Source organism: Oncorhynchus masou, chromosome 11, assembly GCF_036934945.1.
Source record: "Oncorhynchus masou masou isolate Uvic2021 chromosome 11, UVic_Omas_1.1, whole genome shotgun sequence".
In the NCBI taxonomy this organism is placed as follows: Eukaryota; Metazoa; Chordata; class Actinopteri; order Salmoniformes; family Salmonidae; genus Oncorhynchus; species Oncorhynchus masou.
In genome coordinates this window covers 53,925,567-53,945,118 of record NC_088222.1, presented here as the reverse complement: position 1 = coordinate 53,945,118, position 19,552 = coordinate 53,925,567, and the positions used below count along the sequence as shown (strand labels likewise).

The 19,552-nt window shown below is 46.1% G+C and overlaps 1 protein-coding gene across 1 annotated transcript in view; it reads right to left on the bottom strand.

The window, feature by feature from the left end:
- jade2 (jade family PHD finger 2) overlaps positions 1 to 19,552 on the bottom strand; it is a 179,340-nt gene that overhangs the window by 125,913 nt on the left and 33,875 nt on the right. The window contains exon 4 of the mRNA XM_064978820.1: positions 4,877 to 5,034. Within this exon, the coding sequence (XP_064834892.1) occupies positions 4,877 to 5,034 (158 nt within the window). The remainder of the gene's footprint in view (positions 1 to 4,876; positions 5,035 to 19,552) is intronic.

Genomic DNA, 19,552 nt, shown 5'->3' with positions numbered 1-19,552 from the left:
TTGTGAGAAGGAGTGGGATGTGAGTGAGGATGAGTCACCCAGGCGAAACAGAGCAGAGGTTGCGTCCCAAAGAGTACCCTATTCCCTTTATAGGGCCCATAGGGGTCTGGTCAAAAGCAGTGCACTATATAGGGAATAGGTTGATATTTGGGACACAGACTCTGAAGGTCCTGCTGCCACCTGCACAGACCACAGTCGCCACAGCTATTGGCATGAGGGGCCCCTCACCAAACCACAAAGAAAAACACCACAGAGACATGCACCACAGGGCAGCAGCGGAACTGATAACAACGGAGCTGCCTGTTGTTTCATGTGGGATGATCAACAACTAAAGCTTTCCCCCTAAAGCGGTAAGGAATGTCTGAGGTGGCAGGCTGCACAACACGCGACACATACATGTAGACAGAGGCACAATGAGCTCACATAGAAACACACACGCAGGAACAGGAGAGAGGGCAGGCAGATGGGAGTTCGTAGGGAACCCTTTAATGCCCCAGATGTTGCTCAGCCCACGATGCATAGCACACAGCTTTAATCCGTCACACGGGTCCAACCACAAGTACTGGTGTGGAGGGTGAGTGTGTATGTCTGTAGGGTGGATTCATCGCTGTGGCTGCACACTGCTTTTGGTGGGAAGACTGCGTTTCCTTGCAAAGAGATCCAGCTGCACCACCCAAGGGAGAAATAACACACACACACCCGCACGCGCAACTAAACGCACAAACACAACCCAAGGGATCACTACTGTAAAACACACACACTCACACAAACTGGGGACAGTTTATACACACACATACATCCTTAGGAGAATGTTGTGCTTTAGGATATAATACAAATGACTTAATAGCCTACTTTCAGTGATCTATGTGCTTACGATTCCAAGCCCAGCTCGCATAGATTTCATCTCCCGTTTTACTAAACCAGTCTTCAACTCAATAGGTGGTGTACCACTACAGCGAGGTCTACCAATCCACTGATGGGTTACTGGCGCATAGAAAAGGTGACCGGAGAATCCAAACCATATTTACCTTCGTATTGCTTAAAATTATCCCTTATTTTCAGTGCATAGGGGGTAGGGGCAAGGGGTGGATGTGGGATTGAGCCATAGTTCACCAAGCCATAGATAAGGCAATGAAAGGAGAGGGCATCCCTGTGACATTGTTAACAGGAGAGTATAGGCCTAGAAGTGATGGCACCCCTCCATCCAGCCACCCTGGTGAGAGAGCTTACAACAGCATGACTGGACTCTAACAAAGCCTGTTCTGCACAGCAGCTCTGGAGAACAGGAGAAATACTATTCAAAACCACTTCTAATACTTTAGCGGGGCTTGATTGAACTTCCTGACGCATATGGACCCCACCCCCGGCACTCCAGGCTGACTGAAGCAAACAAACTATTTTGAAAGTTTTCAAATAGTATTGAACCCAGGTTTGCTCTGGAAACTGCAGGCCTGCCGGCCCAGGCACTGGGGTTAGACAGACAGCAGGCAGGCTGCGGTCAGAGTTACCATTACCAGGCCAAGCAGAGACAGGCCAGAGAGCAGCAAGCCAAGCTCAGTCAATCCTGAACCCAGTGACCCAGGCCAGGCAGAACCAGTCAGTTTGGTAATGATGTGGTACAGAACAGTGGGTTCTTAAAACCTCCTTGACCCATGCTCATCCTTGGCCGAAAGCCTGTCTCTTTATAATGTCAATCATCATCATTGAAGGAGTCTTGCATGGAAGGAGTTTGGGGAGTTTCCAGTTGTTGAAGTGGACATAAAATAGTGTACTGTGACTTCAAGCCTGGTCTGCTGGGAAAGGATGCTGCCTTGAGCTGATCAAAGACTCTGGCCACAGTTAGTGCACTACACCGAATAGGGTGCCATTTGGGATGTAGCCTAGGACTGAGAGGAGGTTGTTCCCTGGGGAAGCAATGCTCGTTTCCTAGGCCAAGGCCCTGCTCCTCGGCTCTCTTGACCTCTGAACCCCAAACGTATTTTATCTCCCCACTGAGCCACCAAGTCATGCACTCGCTTGCCCTTTTTCTCAGCTACTGTTTGGTTTTCCTATCCTCTTCCCCTCAGGCCAAACCAAAAGACCAAAAGTCTTTCGAAGTATGATGGTTTCCAGTTCGCCGCCACCACAGCCAACAGAATAAAACAATTTTTGCCTTTGCTGCTGCGTCAAGCCTTTTCTTATTAGGAGAAAAGAAGGTTCTCGTACATGTAATGATTTCTTTCCCTGCGTTTCAATGGGGACTGAGGCTAAAGATACCGTGCCAATTCGTCATTCTCTGTCTGCAGAATGAGACTGTTATGCAACGGCTAATTACTTCCACTTGGCCAAGGGAGTGGGGGGGGTCTCTCTCGCACTTTGAAAAGGAGCACAAACACAGGGACCGAGCCATCTCGGTCTTTCTCTTCGACCATTAAGTGTTTATCGGAAACCACGAGGGCACAGTGAGCTCGTACAGACCGAGCGAGGGCCGCACAGTGGACGAGAAGAGGAGGACTGCGAGCCCCAGAGAGGGCCGCACAGTGGACGAGAAGAGGAGGACTGCGAGCCCGAGAGAGGGCCGCACAGTGGACGAGAAGAGGAGGACTGCGAGCCCGAGAGAGGGCCGCACAGTGGACAAGAAGAGGAGGACTGCGAGCCCGAGAGAGGCTAGCTGAGACCGACAGGCCCTGCAGCTTTTCCTTTCCACAATGTTTGGAAGATGTCATTATTTTTAAGTGCAGTCAACTCACTTATTATCTACCTTCAACCCTCTATCCCTGCATCTCCCCACATTCTAAATCAATCAAGCACATGCTAATTTGTGAATCTATCCATCCATTTATCTAGTTAGCCTTCTGTTTCTCTCATAATTTGTACCTTTTTTAATTCGTTTTTATTTAACTAAGTCACTCCGTTAAGAACAAATTCTTATTTACAATGATGGGAACAATGGGTTAACTACATTGTCAGCTCGGGGATTCGATCCTTTCGGTTACTGGCCCAATGCTCTAACCACTAGGCTACCCTAGTGTCTATCTATCTATCCAGCTCTACACAGCTTATCTATCCAATCCATCTTTGCACATTGTGTTTCCTGCATGAGCAGACGGAGAGTAAAGCACTGAGGTTTGTTGATGTTTCCCTTTGGTGTGACTTCTCTACCCCCCACTTGACCTCTGCCTCACTCCGTGAGTCTCTGTGTAGGTGCGTGTCTCCGCATGAGTGTGTGTGCGCGCCCCATCCTCCCTCTGGGAGATGAATAAGCCTACAACCCAGTCTGTGTAGTCCCCCCCATCTGACGAACTCCGACCAACATCTCCGTGTTCCCAGATCCCATGAACCCTGGACGGTGTGTGATCCCATGAACCCTGGACGGTGTGTGATCCCAAGAACCCTGGACGGTGTGTGATCCCATGAACCCTGGACGGTGTGTGATCCCATGAACCCTGGACGGTGTGTGATCCCAAGAACCCTGGACGGTGTGTGATCCCAAGAACCCTGGACGGTGTGTGATCCCATGAACCCTGGACGGTGTGTGATCCCAAGAACCCTGGACGGTGTGTGATCCCAAGAACCCTGGACGGTGTGTGATCCCATGATCCCTGGACGGTGTGTGATCCCAAGAACCCTGGACGGTGTGTGATCCCAAGAACCCTGGACGGTGTGTGATCCCATGAACCCTGGACGGTGTGTGATCCCAAGAACCCTGGACGGTGTGTGATCCCATGATCCCTGGACGGTGTGTGATCCCATGAACCCTGGACGGTGTGTGATCCCATGATCCCTGGACGGTGTGTGATCCCATGATCCCTGGACGGTGTGTGATCCCATGATCCCTGGACGGTGTGTGATCCCATGATCCCTGGACGGTGTGTGATCCCATGATCCCTGGACGGTGTGTGATCCCATGAACCCTGGACGGTGTGTGATCCCATGAACCCTGGACGGTGTGTGATCCCATGAACCCTGGACTGTGTGTGATCCCATGATCCCTGGACGGTGTGTGATCCCATGATCCCTGGACGGTGTGTGATCCCATGAACCCTGGACGGTGTGTGATCCTATGAACAATGGACACTGAGCAGCACTTAAGGGCCCCACTACAAACCCTTTCTCACAATGCAGCTGACCTGACCCCTAGAACACATGGTGCTGCTGTGATCACTTCCAGTAAAACCTGTCAAATGTGTGAGGTGGGGAATGGGGCATGTGTGTGGTCTGTCTGTGGGAGATGGTGAAGCTAAGCACACAGGTCTGTGTCCTCTCAGAGCAGTGAAAGCATTCAAACAGTAGGGCCCTAAAAACATGGACGGAATCACAAAAATGGAATTCAACAATATTCAAAACATGTATTGAACTTAGTGGGGAATAAACTAAATGAAGTGAATATTTCTTTAAAATTTGCCCAAGTCTATCATAAGACACAAACAGAATGTGATTTGTGATTCCTGCAACTTTCTGAATAGGCAAACGGGCAGCTGGCACTTTGTGTCGTCATCAGCAATGAGGCTCATGAAAAATATTCTGGTAGATGGAAAGGCATTCCCAAAAACCTTCTCAATTAAATGTGACATACAAAGCAGCCTCAGCTTACCTTGCAGAATGATAGGATTATTTGCATACAGTGGCTAGTTTTGTTTTGCAAACTCTACCATCACATGTGCGTTTCAAAAACAATCACTAAACAACAGCCTCTTGCTAGGTGTGCAATGGAATTTGTCTCACATTTTCCCTAAAGCTCAAAAGTAGTGTCCTGATGTGTTTAAAGCATTGTTAATCTATTGAAATTTGTTGGGGGGGGGTTGAAAGCGAAAACCTGACAAAACAGAACCCTGGAAAAACATAATGGAATCAGGTGATTTTAATAGAGCCCTCAAACAGTAAGCATCCTCCCTACCTGACGACAGGTTCTGGGATGGCGTCTACGCTGGCGGGGACCTGGACCCCCTTCTCCCACTCCTGTCTCCAGGGGTCAGACAGCACGTAGAAGTCATCAGGGCCCAGCTGGGCCGAGTCTGGCAGCTTCATGGCCGTGATGAAGTCCGTCCGGAACACCTGGCCAGAAACACACACAGACAGAGGAGAGTTTCAGTCATACGGACACCATTCACAACGCAAAGCGAGAGCGTTTGAGTCAAATGATTATGATAACAATCATTTGCATCTGTATAGCAGTTTGAATTTGAGAAAACATGACAGGTTTCAGGCTAAAAAGACGCAACGACATCACTTGGCGAACTAAGTATTGTCGAAGGGGGTGTAAAGTAGCACAGGTGAAAGAGCCTTTAAAATAGTGCTGAGTGATTAGTGTTTGAGATTGTTTCCGTTTGTTTAAAAAAAATAAAAAATTAAGGAAATTACAGAAAATATTTTACAGCTTTTTAATGGAAATTTCAAAGCCAAAAATAGTGAAGTCAATTGCCAAAACATTGAAAATATTCCATTGTCTCTGTCAGGTTCACATTGGGTGGACATCAATAGAAAATTGGAAATGACTATGAAATAAAATATTTGTGAATATCACTTTTGATTTAATTACTGTATTTTTTTTTCATTATCGCATCTCTGCTCAGTCAGTCGCAGTCTGCCAGCCAGACCATCTAATGTCATCTCTGTGCTCCCCATACTGTACTGTCTTTATAGTCATCCTATTTAGCTAGTCTGCCTAAATAGCCTACGCTGCAGATCTGTCTGAATCATTTTACTAGTTCTTCAAAGTAGATCAGGCATACTTTCACAAACCTTCTCTCCTCCTTGTGTTGTGTGCATTCCTCTTTCATGCGGTCTGTATGTAACCTAACGTAGAAGGTGTAAGTGTGTCCATCTCTGTCCGAGCCGGAAAGAGAAGGCGCAATGGATTGTCATTGTAGTTAATTATCACGTTTCTGCGCTGAACTAGGTTGATTAGTTGCTTAATGAAAATTACATCTCCCTTCAAACCAGTATCCCACATAGTTCTAGACTTCATTTCTCTCATGAATGATTAGATTTCGCTCTAGAGAGAAACGGTTTAAGTAACTGAATCGACATCAGTCAATTAGTTGTTTAATAACCAAAAAAACTATTATTTCAGTTAATCGCTCAGCACTACTTTTACAACGAACGCTATAAAGAACACCTGAAAGAAGACGGCCAGAGAAACAGGATTTCACTCAAATTGACACATGGAAAATCACAACAGAAAGAGTTTCAGTCACTGTCAAAGTATCATCATACCAATCATTTGTGTCGGTATAGCAGATCTCAAACTCAAAAGCATCGTCAACAGGGAATCTCCACTGTAAGTGTGTCACTGGGTGCATCCCAAATGGCACCCTATACTCTTTATAGTGCACTACTTTTGACCAGGGCCCTATGGGTAGTGCCCTATAAAGGGAATAGGGTGCCATTTGAGGAAAAAGCTTCACGTTGTATGAAAGGGCAGTCCTTCAGGCTTATATTGTGAGAACAAAACAAGCCGAAGTCACATGGCGATCGCTGTTGTACTGTTGCAGGTGGCAGTGGTGTTGATATCCGGTAGCCCAGGTCAAATAGCCGCTACAACTAACGCTACAGTCTGTGTATGAAAAGCCTGCATAAAACGGGCGATTTCAATTTCAACATCCGACAAAAGGCCACCGGCAGACCAACAACTTTGTCAGATTTCATAGGAAATATGAAAGAAAAAAAAAGAGCTGGGCCTCAGGATGCCCTGTGCCTGAGAGCCCGGTGTGAGGCGAGGGGCGTTGTCTCAAATGGCACCCTATTCCCTTTACAGTGCACTACCCATAGGGCCCTGGTCAAAAGTAGTGCTAAAGTAGTGCTAAAGAAAGAGAATAGGGTCCCATTTGGGATGAACCCAGTGGGTCTCAAGCCTGTGCCCTGGTGGGGGATGAACCCAGTGGGTCTCAAGCCTGTGCCCTGGTGGGGGATGAACCCAGTGGGTCTCAAGCCTGTGCCCTGGTGGGGGATGAACCCAGTGGGTCTCAAGCCTGTGCCCTGGTGGGGGATGAACCCAGTGGGTCTCAAGCCTGTGCCCTGGTGGGGGATGAACCCAGTGGGTCTCAAGCCTGTGCCCTGGTGGGGGATGAACCCAGTGGGTCTCAAGCCTGTGCCCTGGTGGGGGATGAACCCAGTGGGTCTCAAGCCTGTGCCCTGGTGGGGGATGAACCCAGTGGGTCTCAAGCCTGTGCCCTGGTGGGGGATGAACCCAGTGGGTCTCAAGCCTGTGCCCTGGTGGGGGATGAACCCAGTGGGTCTCAAGCCTGTGCCCTGGTGGGGGCCTGCGGAGCAACACTGGTGTGATCAGTCCCATAAGAGGCACGGATCCCCAAACCTACACCAACCTTCCTCAAGGACATCTGGCACGGGCCCACCATACCATGCAGAGCATTATCCAACCAGGCTGGCAGATGAGCTTTGACACCCACTTCATTATACATGTTATCATTCCTTAAGAAGCCCCTGCTTTACTAGTTAGCTGCCTGTACCTATCCCTTCCTACATCCTTACTTCCCTCCCTCTCTCCGTTATCCTCCATTCCTCTGCTGATGCTCTCACTAGCACATAGATATAATAACATGCATAGGTCTTTCCTTCTTACTTCAGAAACAGGGGGAGGGATACTGGGAGTTGATAAACAGAGGGAGGGAGGATAAGTGTCTCAGAGCGGGAGCGAGAGAGTTGAAAGTCAGCTGAAAGAGACTGGAGAAAGCAAAATGAAGAGGAAGGGAGTAGATAGAGAGGGAGTAATGGTTAGGTCACAGGGGAGTTGACCTTTATGACCAGAGGGCAGGAAGGATAGATTTCTCTGGTTGAGTCCCAAATGGCCCCCTATTCCCTTTTTAGTGCACAGCTTTTGATCGGGGCCCATAGGGCTCTAGTCAAAAGGTAGTGCACTAAACGGGAAAGGGTGCCATTTGGGATGCAAGCCTTTATCTAGAAGAGCGCTCTCTCTTCCTGAGATTAATGTGCAGAAGCTGAGAAAGCGAACGCAGCAGCCCCAGTAAGTGCTAGGCTGTATATGAAAAGGCCATATGTAAAAACCCAGGCAGACAGCCGGGTGAAAGTCGCCTTGGTCGACCAGGGTGTCTGCCAGCGCAAATAAATAATGCAATGTAGCGAGTGTGTGTGAGACAGTGTGTGGGGGACGGAAAGTGTGTGTGTGGGACAGAGAGAGCAAAGAGAAAGTGTGTGTGTGTCAGACAGTGAGCCGAGGCCAAGATGAACCCTCCTCCCCTTCAGCAGAGCAGAACTGGGGGAGGACAGTCAGGATGATCTCCTGTTCGCTCTCCAACACCCAGCAGGAGAGCAGAGGGTGTGTCAGTGATTCATTTTTACTGCCGTGTTTATACAACCCAACCACAGCTAATTAATGTCAGGGAAACAGAATTACAAGGTCCCTGGTTTTCATGTCCACTCCTCTCCCTCCCCCTTCACCCCATCCATCTCTCATTTCACCCCACCCCTCACCCTCCCTCCCCATTTACCCCACATCTCTACTTCCACCACCGTTTCCTCTCTTTCCCCTCTCCCTTTATTCCCCTTTCTTATATCAAACAGTGTGTTGTGGAAATCAAATAAAGTGTTATTGGTCACATACATGTGATCAGCAGATGTTATTGCGGGTGTAGCGAAATGCTTGTGTTCCTAGCTCCAACAGTGCAGTAATATCTAACAAGTAATATCTAACGAAGTACACAACACACAAATCTAAGTAGGAATTAATTAAGACTATATACATATGGACGAGCGATGTCAGAGCGGAACGGACTAAGATCCAGTAGAATAGTATAGAATACAGTATACACATACAAGAAGATGTGTGTTTAGTGTTGAGGATGAGCGACTCCCAGGCAGGGGCTTGTCAAGCGGCTATGATAATGATGACAGGAGGACAGTGTCGTTCCCAGCACTCGTCCTGTACACAGCGGTAACAGTCAGGGATAGGGCACCTCAATGACCTACAGCTACTTACGTCAGCATCATCAGGTAAACACACACACCTCTCTGTAGCGGAGTGAGGATGTAGACCCAGGATGGATATGAGTTATGGTTTGTAGCAAGCAGGGTTCTCATCACCTCCAATCTAGTGCTTAAGTGATGACATGGGGAAGGAGGGGATGACATGCCGAGAGGGATTACAAATCACACTACAGAGAGAGAGACAGAGAGAGACAGAGAGAGAGAGAGAGAGAGACAGAGAGAGAGAGACAGAGAGAGACAGAGAGAGAGAGGCAGAGAGAGGCAGAGAGAGATCTGCAGAGCAGAACACTGTTCACCTCAGTAATGTAAATCTGCCTCACTACAACAGGAATGTGTGCAGGTTTGACTGACTCACCTGGTCTCGCTCACCTTTATAATCATCTACATTAAGAAGGTAGATGTGAATTGAGAATGGTGACGGTATGGAATGGGAAAGTGGCTAAATGCACACCTGACCAAGCCGCACCAAGATGGAAGGCTGTGTCCCCAATGGCACCCTATGTAATGCACTACTTTTGTAGCCTGGTCCCATATCGGTGTGTGCCCAATTTCACCCTATGTAATGCACTACTTTTGTAGCCTGGTCCCATATCGGTGTGTGCTTTTACCTACTCCATAGTCAGTCAAGCCAAACCATTTTTTTTGCATGACAAGTCCATAAGGAGTTGTCAAGAGAGCAGAAACAGTCTGCAGAAACATACGCCTACTTGAATGAAAAGCGACACGCAAACTGGCCTCTCTGGAAGCGGAGATCCGCGACAGGTGACTGCCATTTTGTTATTGTTTTGAGGATATTTGCATTCAGCATTGTGGTAAAAGAATAAGTATATTTTTCTATAAAAAAATATATAAATATATATATTTTTTTTTTATCAGGCCTAATACAGTAACTATGACAACTTCCAGAGGATGGCCTCCAACCGATCTTGCCGCATGAACTGAATCTAGTACTGAAAGCATAAGCTACAGCTAGCTAGCACTGCAGTGCACACACTGTGGTGAGTAGTTGACTCAATAGATAGTTGAACAGTTTAACAAATTGATTTCTTTAAAAAATTAAGGCAAAGTAAGAGAGCGAGAAAGAGCTAGCTACATATATTTCGTTGTATTTTTAGCTATTGAATGCAACTAGCTAGTTTAGCCTACTTAAAACACCTGGCTCAAACAGACAGGGACGCTATGTTAGCTAGCTGGCTAAGGCTATCCAACACAAACTCTTCCAAGTCAAGCTCAGCTTTCGGATGTATTAATTTATTGCCACCGGGGCCCGCTGGTGTAACTGCTAAACTGCTTGCTGACTGTACACTGTACTGCATGATTGTAATGGGTTTACAAACTAGTTTGTTCTAGTAGTTATGTCTGCTATGACATTAGTGAATATGGTGGCAACGATGTAGGCTGTGTATGTAGCGGATATGAAATGAAGGTTTGGTTTGGAAAGGTTTTTCACCTGGTCACAGACAGCTGATGTGTTGTGCACTGAAGTCCACAAGCGAAGGGAAAAAGGTGAGAGGAGGAGAGCATGTAGATGCGAGAAGAAATTATACAACAAGCAAAATTATCATGCTATGAAAGTGAACTGTGTTTGCATGTGATCAGGGGTGTATTCATTCTGCCAATTGTGTTAAAATGTTTCTTAATAACAGAAGCAAACGTAACAGGGAGAAACATACTTTTGTAAATATAGTGTATGCGGACACTAGAGGTCGACCGATTATGATTGTTGGAGGACAAAAAAAGCCAGAACATGCTCAGAACATGAGAACATATGAAAGTTGGTGGTTCCTTTTAACATGAGTCTTCAATATTCCAAGGTAAGAGGTGTTAGGTTGTAGTTATTATAGGAATTATAGGACTATTTCTCTCTATACCATTTGCATTTCATATACCTTTGACTATTGGATGTTCTTATAGGCACTTTAGTATTGCCAGTATAACAGTATAGCTTCCATCCCTCTCCTCGCTCCTACCTGGGCTCGAACCAGGAACACAACGACAACAGCCACCCTCGAAGCAGCGTTACCCATGCAGAGCAAGGGGAACAACCACTCCAAGTCTCAGAGCGAGTGACGTTTGAAACGCGATTAGTACGCACCCCGCTAACATCACATCGTTACACCAGCCTAATCTTGGGAGTTGATAGGCTTGAAGTCATAAACAGCAGAGCTGCTGGCAAAACGCACAAAAGTGCTGTTTGAATGAATGATTACGGGCCTGCTGCTGCTCAGTCAGACTGCTCTATCAAATCATAGACTTAGTTATAACATAATAACACTCAGAAATGCGAGCCTTTGGTCATTAATATGGTCGAATCCGGAAACCATCATCTCGAAAACAAGACGTTTATTCTTTCAGTGAAATACGGAACCGTTCCGGGTGGCATCCATCAGTCTAAATATTCCTGTTACATTGCACAACCTTCAATGTTATGTCATAATTACGTACAATTCTGGCAAATTAGTTCGCAATGAGCCAGGCGGCCCAAACTGTTGCATATACCCTGAATCTGCGTGCAATGAACAAAAGAGAAGTGACAATTTCACCTGGTTAATATTGCCTGCTAACCTGGATTTATTATTTTGGCTAAATATGCAGGTTTAAAAATATATACTTCTGTGTATTGACTAGGGATTATGATTGAATAAGTTGAATGCTAGCTAACAACTTACCTTGGCTTCTTACTGCATTCGCGTAACAGGCAGGCTCCTCGTGAGGCAGGTGGTTAGAGCTTTGGGCTAGTTAACCGTAAGGTTGCAAGATTGAATCACTGAGCTGACAAGGTGAAAATCTGTCATTCTGCCCCTGAACAAGGCAGTTAACCCAGCGTACCTAGGCCGTCATTGAAAATAAGAACGTGTTCTTAACTGACTTGCCCAGTTAAATAAAGATTAAATAAAGGTGTAAGAAAATATATATTTATTTTATATATATTTTTAAGTCGGCGTCCAATATGACCGATTTCCAATTATGAAAACCGGCTCTAATTAAAATCGCCCATTACGATTAATCGGTCGACCTCTTGTGGACACCCCTTCAAATTAGTGGATTTGGCTATTTCAGCCACAACCGTTGCTGACAGGTGTATGAAATAGAGCACACAGTCATGCAATCTCCACAGACAAACATTGGCAGTACAATGGACTTACTGACGAGCTCAGTGACTTTCAACGTGGCACCAACATAGGATGCCACCTTTTCAACAAGTCAGTTTATAAAATGTCTGCCCTATTAGAGCTGCCCCGGTCAACTGTAAGTGCTGTTATTGTGAAGTAGAAACGTCTTGGAACAACAACGGCTCAGCCTCGAAGTGGTCGGCCACACGAGCTCACAGAGCGGGACCGCCGAGTGCTGAAGCATGTAGCGTGTTAAAATCGTCTCTCCTCAGTTGCAACACTCACTACAGAATGCCAAACTGCCACTGGGACCAACATCAGCACAAGAACTGTTAGTCGGGAGCTTTACGAAATGAGTTTCCATGGCAGAGCAGCCAAGCCTAAGATCACAATGCACAATGTCAAGCGTCGGCTGGACTGGTGGAAAGCTTGCCGCCATTGGACTCTGGAGCAGTGGAAACGCATTCTCTGGAGTTATGAATCACGTTTCACCATCTGGCAGTCCGATGTACAAATCTGGGTTTGGTAAATGCCAGAACACTACCTCCTCCAATGCATAGTGCCTGCTGTAAAGTTTGGTGGAGGAGAAATAATGCTCTGGGCTAACCCACTTAGTTCCAGTAAAAGGACATTTTAACACTACAGCATACAATGACATTCTAGATGATTCTGTGTGTCCAACTTTGTGGAAACAGTTTGGGGAAGACCCTTTCCTGTTTCAGCATGACAATACCCTCGGGCACAAAGCAAGGTCCATACAGAAATGGTTTGTCGAGATCGGTGTGGAAGAACTTGACTGGCCTGCACAGAGCCCTGACCTCAACCCCTTCGAACACCTTTGGGATGAATTGGAATGCTGACTGCGAGCCAGGCCTCACCACCCAATATCCGTGCCCGACCTCACGAATGCTGTTGTGGCTGAATGGAAGCAAGTCCCCGCAGCAATGCTCCAACATATAGTGGAAAGCCTTCCCAGAAGAGAGGAGGCTGTTATAGCAGCAAAAGGGAGACCATATTAATGCCCATGATTTTGGAATGAGACATTGGACGTACAGGTGTTCACATACAGAATTTGTCCAATAGAAAACTCTTATTTTCAACTGTTGGACTAATGATTACACCCTAGATAAATTATACTGAAGAATAAAATAAAATCAACATGCAACAATTTCAAAGATTTGACTGAGTTACAGAAATCAGTCAATCTAAATAAATTCATTAGGCCCAAATCTATGAATTTCAAATGCCTGGGAAGGGGCGCAGTCATGGGTGGGCCTATGACTGTGCCCTCATCGGCCCATCCACCTGGGAGCCAGGCTCAGCCAATCAGAACTTGTTTTTTTTTCCCCACAAAGGACTTTATTGCAGACACAAATACTCCTCAGCACCCCCCACCCCCCACCCTCCCCCTTCTCAGACAATCCCACAGGTTTAGAAGTCAAATGTGGAGGTCCTGGGCTGGCATGGTAACATGTGGTCTGCGTTTGTGAGGCCGGTTGGATGTACTGCCAAATTCTCTAAAGTGGTGTTGGAGGCGGCTTATGGTAGAGAAATGTACATTAAATACTCTGATAACCGCTCTATCGGACATTCCTGCAGTCAGCATGCCAATTGCATGCTCCCTCACAACAAGACATCTGTGGCATTGCGTTGTGTGATGAAACTGCACATTTTAGTGGCCTTTTGTCCCCAGCACAAGGTGCACCTGTGTAATGATCATGCTGTTTAATTAGCTTCTTGATATGCCACAGGTGGATAGGTTTTATTATATTTGCAAAGGAGAAATGCTCACTGAAAGGGATATAAACAAATTTGTGAACAAAATGAGACATTTTATTTGTCTTTATTTTTTGCATATGGAACATTTCTGGGTTCTTTTATTTCAGCTCATGAAACCAAAACTTTGTTGCGTTAATATTTTTGTTCAGTATCGATGCAAGCAAGTGTGAAAAGCGGTATTGAATGTCACTGTTTGTCACCTTGAATTGTTCTCTCGACCTGTGCACCTACGTTGTAAACTTCCATTCATAGGCTAGGTTGTAGCAACCTCATGATGGGTACAGGGAACATTAGAGTATCATGTAGTAGCCTAAACCTATCAATGTAATATTGAGCTGGGTGAATGGAATATGAATGACAGTCATCCAATATGCTGTAATAGAAGGCCGTGCTTATTTAAAAAAAAAAATCATTGTCCTGCCTTATCTTAAACGTCACCAACCACCAATGAAAGTGATGAGCATGAAACTGCTGCTGCTACAGTGCTGCTGCCCGCATCAAGTCTCAAGGCCATTTAGGATGAGAAAAAAAAAACGACTTAAGTAGAGGGAAAAACAAGCTGACAACTTCAACGGATTTAACTGAATTCTGAAAAGTGTCGTACATTTCAAAAAGGCGCATGTTGACTTAAGGCTACACTACAGGAGGCTGGAGAGCGAGGGAGACGCAGAGAAAGAGAGACACAGAGAGTTCAAGAGAAGACCGGCTATGTGCACACTGCCCACAAAATGAGGTGGAAACTGAGCTGCACTTCCTGCCAAATGTATGACCAGAGAGGCACATATTTCCATCAGATTAAACAGATTCACAAAGAATTAAAAAAACAAACCCAATTTTGATAAACTTCCATATCTACTGGGTGAAATACTACAGTGTGCCATCACAGCAGCAAGATGTGTGGCCCTGCTGCCACAAGAAAAGGGCAACCTTCTGCACTTTACCTATTCGCACATCGTTAAAACACAGTTTGACATGACATTTGAAATGCCTTTATTCTTTAGGAACTTCTGTGAGTGTAATGTTTACTGTACATTTGTTTATTTCACTTTTGTTTATTATCTACTTCAATGTTAACATAAGTTTCCCATGCCAAAAAAGCCCTTCAATTGAGTGAGTGAGCGAGCAACAACAAATTAGCACTAGGAGCCATGACTACCTCCTTCAGCGTCATGACAGATGTCCGCGGCTAATTATAGCGCCCGCGTCGCTTTAATGATTGGTGTTTTTGACGGTCTAGAGGAGTTTAGGGTGGGGGGGGTGGGTCTTACCATTTACACTCACTGCATTAGCCTAGTGACTCACGGCCCAGTGAGAGAGAGAGGACCAGCAGGGGTCATTAGCCTAGTGACTCACAGCCCAGTGAGAGAGAGAGGACCAGCAGGGAGAGGCACAGCAGGGGTCATTGGCCTAGTGACTCACGGCCCAGTGAGAGAGAGGACCAGCAGGGAGAGGCACAGCAGGGGTCATGAGCCTAGTGACTCACGGCCCAGTGAGAGAGAGAGAGAGAGGACCAGCAGGGAGAGGCACAGCAGGGGTCATGAGCCTAGTGACTCACGGCCCAGTGAGAGAGAGAGAGGACCAGCAGGGAGAGTCACAGCAGGGGTCATGAGCCTAGTGACTCACGGCCCAGTGAGAGAGAGAGAGAGAGGACCAGCAGGGAGAGTCACAGCAAGGGTCATTAGACTAGTGACTCACGGCCCAGTGAGAGAGAGAGGACCAGCAGGGGTCATGAACCACACTGGAGATGAATTTAACACCTCCCCAACCAACCACACACACACACACACACACACTTCAAGAGCGTTCCTCCATCCCCCATCTCTCAGCTGAATCCAGACAGGTCTGTCAACAAGGTTGGTCACCTTCACCTCCACACCAGTCTCAATGCCAAACTCTACACCCGTCTAAACCAGGCTGGCACAATGCTGCTGCCATCTGCCAAAACACACCAGACTGGCCGTCTATTGACAGAAACCTGCTTCCCAAATTGCCCCCTATTCCACGTGTAGTACAAAACATTTGACCAGGGCCGATAGGGCTTTGATCAAAAGTAGAGCACTATAGAGAGAATAGGTTGCCATCTGGGACACATGGAATGGGGTCCAAACCGTGAGCGGCTGGCCACTACTCCCCAGCCGACTCAGACCACACAGCAGCATCTCCCCAGACCACACAGCAGCATCTCCACAGACCACATCAGCACCTCACCTCCCCTCACTGGAACGACACATGAAGACATTACTTCGAGACCAAGAGAGATCATGAATAGGATGGTTGTGGACAAGGCGCCGTGTTTAGGGAGGGATTGTAGGCTGTCCCAAAGCACAGAATAAAAATGGGTTTGACTAAAATTAGGTCTGGGCGATATATCAAATTAATTTGATTAATTCAAAGGTATGTTTTAGCACGATGTTCTAAATTCCTGGAAATCGCAAGAATCAAGGTTTTAATATTCATTGTTTTTTTTTAGAGGCAGTCTACGTCTTTTTAGTCTCCATCACCCCTTCTGTCCTGCATGCACCTTCCCACTCGCAGACACCGAGCCCCTCCCCGACACTCAACAACGACAAAATATAACTGCTTGTTGTGGGGGAAGATGTTGAGAATCGCTATTTGCATTTGAGGTTTGGGCCAACAGAAAATAAAGGAAAAAAACTAGAAAGAAATAAAATGAAACACACACACACACACACAGTGGGGCAAAAAAGTATTTAGTCAGCCACCATTTGTGCATGTTCTCCCACTTAAAAAGATGAGGCCTGTAAAGAGCTGTCAAAGGACACCAGAAACAAAATTGTAGACCTGCACCAGGCTGGGAAGACTGAATCTGCAATGGGTAAGCAGCTTGGTTTGAAGAAATCAACTGTGGGAGCAATTATTAGGAAATGGATCTGGGGCTTCACACAAGTCTGGGGCTCCACACAAGATCTCACCCCGTGGGGTCAACATGATCACAAGAACGGTGAGCAAAAATCCCAGAACCACACGGGGGACCTAGTGAATGACCTGCAGAGAGCTGGGACCAAAGTAACAAAGCCTACCATCAGTAACACACTACGCCGCCAGGGACTCAAATCCTGCAGTGCCAGACATCCCCCCCCTGCTTAAGCCAGTACATGTCTAGGCCCGTCTGAAGTTTGCTAGAGAGCATTTGGATGATCCAGAAGAAGATTGGGAGAATGTCATATAGTCAGATGAAACCAAAATAGAACTTTTTGGTAAAAACTCAACTTGTCGTGTTTGGAGGACAAAGAATGCTGAGTTGCATCCAAAGAACACCATACCCATGTGAAGCATGGGGGTGGAAACATCATGCTTTGGGGCTGTTTTTCTGCAAAGGGACCAGGATGAGTGATCCGTGTAAAGGAATGAATGAATGGGGCCATGTATCGTTTTTTTTGCATTGGATATATTTACCACATCATATAGAGCCAGAAACATCAACCTTTTACCTTATCATAAGCTGACATGATTGCAAATGATTAAATCCTTCCAATAGAAAAAAAAAACACATTTATTACAAATGTAACTTTAATTGATTGAGTTAAATCTTCACATGGGATGTTTTCACTGAACAATAAAAGAAAGGGAATATTAAATTAACCCCAATGATCCATCGCATCTCCCAAAAACATTTTCAACATACATCTGTAAAATGATGGTCTAGAAACTAAAAGCTTTGGTTGTCTTCCTCTCAGGCTTCCATGTCTTCTCCCTGGACCTCCTCAATGTCCACCTCTTGAACGTCAGACTCTGAGGCCATCTTCACTGTCACTTTCCAACCTTGAGGATGGATCATTGTCAGGCTCAAAAAGCATCAAATTTGCCTGGTTGGCCACCAATTTTTCAGCCCTTGTATTGGTCAGCCTGTTGCGTGCTTTGGTGTGTGTTACCAAACAAGGACCAGTCGCGCTCTGAGGCGGCTGATGTTGGTGGGACTTGGAGGATGGAGGCAACAGGGGAAAGAGCCTCAGATCCACCAAGTCCCTTCCACCAGGTGGCTGATGAGATATGTTGGCACGACTGCCATACTGCATCTCCATCCCAAAGCCCTTGCTTGGAAGTATACTTCGCCAGACTGCCAAGAACCTTGCCCTCATCCAGGCCAAGGTGGCGAGACACTGTAGTGATGACACCATAGGCCTTGATCTCTGCACCAGACAGGATGCGCTTGCCAGCATACTTGGGGTCCAACATGTACGCTGCAGCGTATATATGGGCTTCAGGCAGAAGTCTTCACGCTTTATGATGCATTTCAGAACTGTAGTATCCTCTGCTTGGAGCAACAGTAAAGTGGGCAGGGCAGTACAGATTTCTTCTCTTACATCTGCAAGCAGAGTCTGAACATCAGACCAGATGGCAGTGTCTGCCCCAATCCGTGCAATGGCTACTGCTATAGGTTTCAGGAGTTTCAGGCTGCTTAACACTCTCTCCAAAAAACATCATCCAGGAGTATCCTCGATGGGGCTGTCCATAGCGGCAGACTGTGATATGGCCATTTCTTAGAGAGACTCCTTCCCTTCCAGGAGACTGTCAAACATGATGACAACACCACCCCAACGGGTGTTGCTGGGCAGCTTCAATGTGATGCTCTTATTCTTCTCACTTTGCTTGGTGAGATAGATTGCTGCTATAACTTGTTGATCCTTCACATACCTAACCATTTCCTTGGCTCTCTTGCAGAGTGTATCAATTTTTTTCAGTGCCATAATGTCCGTGAGAAGCAGATTCAAAGCATGAGCAGCACAGCAAATGGGTGTGATGTGAGGGTAGGACTCCTCCACTTTAAACCAAACAGCCTTCATGTTCGCAGCATTGTCTGTCACCAGTGTAAATACCTTCTGTGGTACAAGGTCATTGATGACTGCCTTCAGCTCATCTATAATGTAGACTAGTGTGTCTGTTGTCCACTGCGTCTGTGCTCTTGTAGGATACTGGTTGAGGGATGATGTAGTTAATTATTCCTTGTCCACAAACATTCAACCACCCATCAGAGATTATTGCAATACAGTCTGTTTTCTCTATGATTTGCTTGACCTCCACATCCAGCAAATGAGTAGATAAAGCATGTCTGGTTGGAGGGGTGTATGCTGGGCGAAGAACATTCAGAAATCTCTTCTGATACACATTGCCTGTGAGCATCAGAGGTGAACCTGTTGCATACACAGCTCGGGCAAGACATTCATCAGCATTTCCTCCATTGAGTCAAAAAAACTTCTGATTCCACGAGGACCATGAACTGTTGCTATCGAAAACATGTCAGATTCATCATTTTCACCTCGAATAGAAGTAGAGGGACTTTTGTCAGAAATTGCTTGTTGTGAGCGCTGAGGGAACTTGATGCACTTGGCCAGATGATTCTGTATCTTTGTTGCATTCTTCACATATGATTTGGCAAAGTATTTGCAAATGTACACAGCTTTTCCTTCCCCATTTTAGCTCCAGTGAAATGTCTCCACATATCTGATAGTGCCCGTGGCATTTCCTGTAAAGATTCTTTTAATTCAAAGAAAGTCCCAATAAAAACAATTTCACGTACAGATAAATAGTTAAGCAGTTAGATTAAACAACTCCTTTGTAAGATAAATGTTTTAAAATTAAACATGTATGGAAACAGGTGAATTAACACTCCTCAGTCAGCAGGCTCAAGCAAGCGAAAACCCACATGGTAGCAAAAACTAACTAGCAGAAATTGTTAACAAGTTAGAAATGATTTA